At 38.1% G+C, this 4,921-nt stretch overlaps 1 protein-coding gene across 1 annotated transcript; it reads left to right on the top strand.

The window, feature by feature from the left end:
* Positions 1-282: 282 nt before the first annotated feature.
* LOC109769085 (polyadenylate-binding protein 5-like) lies at positions 283-4,357 on the top strand. The gene is made up of 6 exons (XM_073495888.1): positions 283-409; positions 3,170-3,459; positions 3,560-3,943; positions 4,015-4,092; positions 4,212-4,301; positions 4,337-4,357. Exons 1-6 carry the CDS (start codon positions 283-285, stop codon positions 4,355-4,357), a joined length of 990 nt encoding a protein of 329 aa, XP_073351989.1.
* The last annotated feature ends 564 nt before the right edge of the window (positions 4,358-4,921 follow it).

Here is a 4,921-nt window from a genome sequence, read left to right as displayed (position 1 = left end):
ATAAATTAATGAGAAGCTGACTATAGGACTCGAGAGCATATCTATCCTAGAGCATTCACTGATAAAAGCCCCTGCTCGAAGAATCGATCCTGTGCCTTCCGTTGCCTTGAGAGCCGGCACTCTTGCTCGATTGATCGACCGATGCTGTGCCCGGCCACTGGTTGGTGGGCATCTTAAGCAATGGAAGGTCGCCCGTTGTTGGCCCCGGCCGTGACGCTGTGTCCTCCTTGACCGGCGTTGGGCTCGAGGGCCTCGCGATACGTCGGCGACCTAGACGATGGCATGGCGGAGGGGCAGCTCTACGCCCTTTTCTGCCAGGTGGCGCCCGTGGCGTCCCTCCGTATCTGCCGGGACGTCACTGGCAGGTCACTTGGGTACGCCTACGTGAATTTCTACAGTAGGGAGGACGGTGAGTTTGTCTTCATCTCTTTTTTTTCTTTTTTTTTGCGGGGTTGTCTTCGTCTCTTTGCATGTTCATCTACTCAGGCTTGGATCGGGGTTACAAAGAACTTATGAGGTTGCGTGGCTTTAGATCTATTTGGTTGTGAAGTCTGTGATTTACTTGATTTCCCGTAGAAGATGTGGCACACCATCGGTTGAAGTTCTATTTTGGCATTTTCTTGTTCTAGTCAACCGAGGCGAGGGTCTTTTGATGGAACGTGCGTAGATAGTGTGTTGACCTGCAGTTTGTAGAACAATGTGTCACTAACATAAGTAGTGTTGGAATCCGTAACCGATTCGGGTTTGCGGAATCTGAAGCTATCGGAATAGGATATATGATTGGCAAGGGCAAATGGACACACACAGTGGTTGCAATTAAATGTGTGTTTACCTACATACCATATATTTCTGTCGTAAAGAAACTGACATGTTCCTATTATTGATGATGTCTATCTTATTCAGGTCGTAACACTATGGAATTGAATCGATTGGCAAGTTGAATTGTAGTTTGTTGTTAAGTTGGGTTGGTTGTTTTCAAATTAGCCAACATTAATTGGTGTTTGTGTCTGAGTGAAAGGCTTCATAGATTGCTTGTGTTTATTATGAACAGAAGAGAATAGGAATTTGGGCTAAAATTCTGTTAAGAGTTCTCCATAGCTTGTGCACCATGGGGTAGAAAAACGCCGTAGAAAATAGTGTTGTCAATCCGACTCAGAACCATATGTATGATTTGGGAAAACTAAGTAGACACACGCAATTGTTCCAATTAATATGTGTTTATCTGTTCGCTGAGTTATGCCGGAAACAAAATGACATGTTCATATTAGTGGTGGTTGTCTATCTTATTTATGGTTTAACATTTGGGAGTTGAATTGTTAGCGAGAGGAATTGTAGTTTTTATTAAATTAGGTCACATGATTTGTTCTCAAGTCAGCCAAGGTTCATCATTGTTACCAATGAGGGAATGACTTCATAGATTGCATTTAGAGATTAGGAAGAGAATGGAATTTTGACTAAATCTCGGTAAGACTTCTTTATAGATTGGGTTTATGCACATTCCATAAAAAAACCAAGACCCACGCTTCGATAGATCACAACAAGAAATATAACTTCAAGGCACTGTAGGTTAGGAAGAGAATGGAATCAGCAGTTTGTAGAACATGTTGCCGAGCACTGACATCAGTGTTGGAATCCGTAACCGATTCGGGTTTCCGATATGGCAAAAAATCTTCGTGGAAACAAATGCGGTTGAAATACGACTCAGAGTCAGATGTATGATTCAGAAAAGTCAAGTAGGCACACACACCGGTTGTAATTAATGTGTTTTTATCTACCTATATATTTTTTTCACAAACTAAATGTTCCTGTTATTGTTGATGTCTATCTTACTTACGCTGTAATACTTGGATTGAATCGTCAGCGAGAGGAATTGTAGCTTTTTGTGAACTTTGGGTTGGATTGTTTCAAGTTAGCTACATTAATTGTTGATTCCATCTGAGTTTATGGCTTCATAGATTTCTTCTAGTTATTACGAATAGAAAAGAATAGAATTTGGGTTAAAATCCTATTAAGATTTCGGCGTAGATTGTGCACCATGGTGTAAAATTCGATGAGGAAAATAATGTCGCCGAATATGTCGGCATCCGACTCAAAATTGGATATATTATTTTGAAAAAACAAGTAGGCACACACAATTATTTCAATTAATGCATTTTTTCTACTTGTGGGATTCTGTCAAAATGTTATTTTCATATTATTGGCGTCATCTATCTTACTTACGGTCTAACTTTTGGGAGTTGAATTGGTTAGCGAGAGAAAATTTAGCTCTTTGTAAGATTGGGCCACACAGTTTATTTATAAGATAGCCAAGATTCGTAGATTGCACACGGGAATTAAGAACATAAGAGAATGGAAGTAGAGCTTAAATTTCCTTATGATTTCATTGTAGATTGTGCACCATGCATGGTGTAAAACATCATCCTGGAAGTTAACATTGTCACAATCCGACTCAGACTCGGATGTGCATATGGTTAGGAAAAAACAAATAGCTAGAATTTGGTCACAATTAATGTGTGTCTATGTTCTTATTTCTTTCTATCTAAACAGAAGGACATGTTTCTGTTATTGGTGTTGTCTATCTTTTTTATGGTGTAACATTTGGGAGTTGACTTGGTTAGTGAGCTATTTTTTTTAAGTTTAGTCCATGCAGTTTGTTTTCTAGTTTAACCAATATTCATTGTTGTTTCCATTGATGCCTTCATAAGTTGGTGTGGCAATTTGGAAAATATATACAGGAGGGAACTGAATGTGGATTAAAAGTTCGTTAAGAATTTTTCTAGTTTGTGCACCATGGTGTTGAAGTGTGCTACATTACACTAGGTAGTATGATCACGATGGCCCCATGGATTTCATAGTTAACCTAGTCAAATTTTCATGAGTTTATTCATGCTCCACGCTGCCAAATTAGTGAAGAGCGAAATTGTACATAGTTCAAATTGGATATTAGCTTTGCATATCGGACATCCGATAATTGTCTGTTCGATGAGCATCCTGTCATATATAATACACCATGTTGTATCGTGGCAATTATACATATACATACATACCTACACTATTGTTTTTATCTTAACCTGAGTTCTTTTTCTTTGTATGTTTGCTTGCCCTACTAGATGATTTGAGTTTAATACTACAATTACCTCTAATAATTTTGTATGTGATTGTTTTGCAGCCAAACGTGCATTAGACTCTTTTACCCCTGCCAACAGGAAGCATATCCGAGTTATGTTCTCGAATAGGGACCCAACGCTGCGATTGAGTGGAAAGGCCAATATATTCATAAAAAATCTTGTGCCAAATATTGATGGCAAGAGCTTGAGTGATATGTTTGGTCGCTATGGCACTATACTATCATGCAAAGTGGCCACTCACTTTAACGGTCAATCAAAAGGGTACGGATTTGTTCAGTTTGCAGAGGAGACATCTGCCAATGATGCCATCGACAACTTGAATGGCAAGTTGGTGAATGGCAAACAAATTTTTGGAGGTCTCTTCATTCGTCGTCCGGAGAGGCATCCAAATATCAGCTTGAGTAATTAATTATACAAATGTATATGTGAAGAACTTGCCAAAGGAATTCACTCACAGTGACCTTCTGCAAGAGTTTGGTCCATTCGGTACAATTACTAGCGTTGTAATCATGAGAGATAATGATGGAATATCCAAATGCTTCGGATTCGTTAACTATGGGGAATTAGAATGTGCTGCAGAAGCTATGAAAAGTCTTAATGGGAAGATGATTAAGGATACAATTTTGTATGTTGGAAGAGCTCAGAAAAAGTCAGAAAGAGAAGCAGAGCTGAAAGAAAACTTTGAGCGTGCGAGAAATAAGAAATTCAAAAAGTTTGAAGGGCTCTGTCTATACGTGAAGAATCTAGATGATAGTATTGATGGTCTAAATCTTAGAGGGTTATTTGAATTTTTTGGTGAGATAGGATCATGCAAGGTACTTCTCTCTTTATTTGCTAGCTAATTTTGTTTCTTAGTATTATAGCTCACCTTCTTAACATTTTTTAGGTTATGGTTGATTCACAAGGAAGGAGCCAGGGTGATGACTTTGTGTCATTTACAACTATTGAAGCTGTCCACAAGGCTGTAAGTAACATGGTTTAGTTGTATGCAAACGTGCCCAATGCATCCAGTTGACTAGTTTAGATTATTAAATCATCTTTAATCAATGTGATAGATTTTTTTTACTATGATCAATGTGATAGATTGACGGGATGAACAGGAAGATAGTTGGCAAAAAGCCATTGTATGTTGGTGTAGCTCAACGCAAAGAGGAAAGACGAGCGATGCTAGTGGTAAGTCTTTCCCAAGTGATCATTTTGTACATTAGGTGCCTTCTGCTGATAAGTGATAAGTAGTGACTTCTTTTAATTAATCTTATATGCTGATAAGTGATGTTTGAGTTCTAATATTGCTATGTGTCCATGTCTACTACATGTCCAATTATTTACGTATTATTTGTTTCATTTTTACACATAGCTGATGAACTAAAAGAAAATATGTTCAGTTATAAATAAGTTGTATATTGTCCCATCCTAAGAATAACATAGACTGAGAATCAATGTGGATGTGTGTTAACAAAATAGTTATTTTTTTACCGTCCAAATAAAGTTAAGTAAAAGAAGTTCTCTCTTGTCACCTGTGTGTCATTGAATATTTGAACATTAGATCTGCAACTGTTTCAAGAATATATACAAGGGACACAGCACAAGCTTAATGCTACTGACATTGTTTCTAGGCACACTTTGCCCGTACTCAGAACGAAGGAGTTCTAGCTGATAGGAATATGCAACTTGTATTTCCAGGTGGCCATAGGCCAGTATATATACATGTACAGGTGTGGAATATATGCAGGAAACCCCTTATACAATAGGGTAAATACGAAAGGTTACATGGCTCTATATATATATATAAC

The sequence above is a fragment of the Aegilops tauschii genome, chromosome 3 (genome assembly GCF_002575655.3).
Source record: "Aegilops tauschii subsp. strangulata cultivar AL8/78 chromosome 3, Aet v6.0, whole genome shotgun sequence".
Lineage (NCBI taxonomy): Eukaryota > Viridiplantae > Streptophyta > Magnoliopsida > Poales > Poaceae > Aegilops > Aegilops tauschii.
This window is presented reverse-complemented; position numbering and strand designations above follow the sequence as displayed.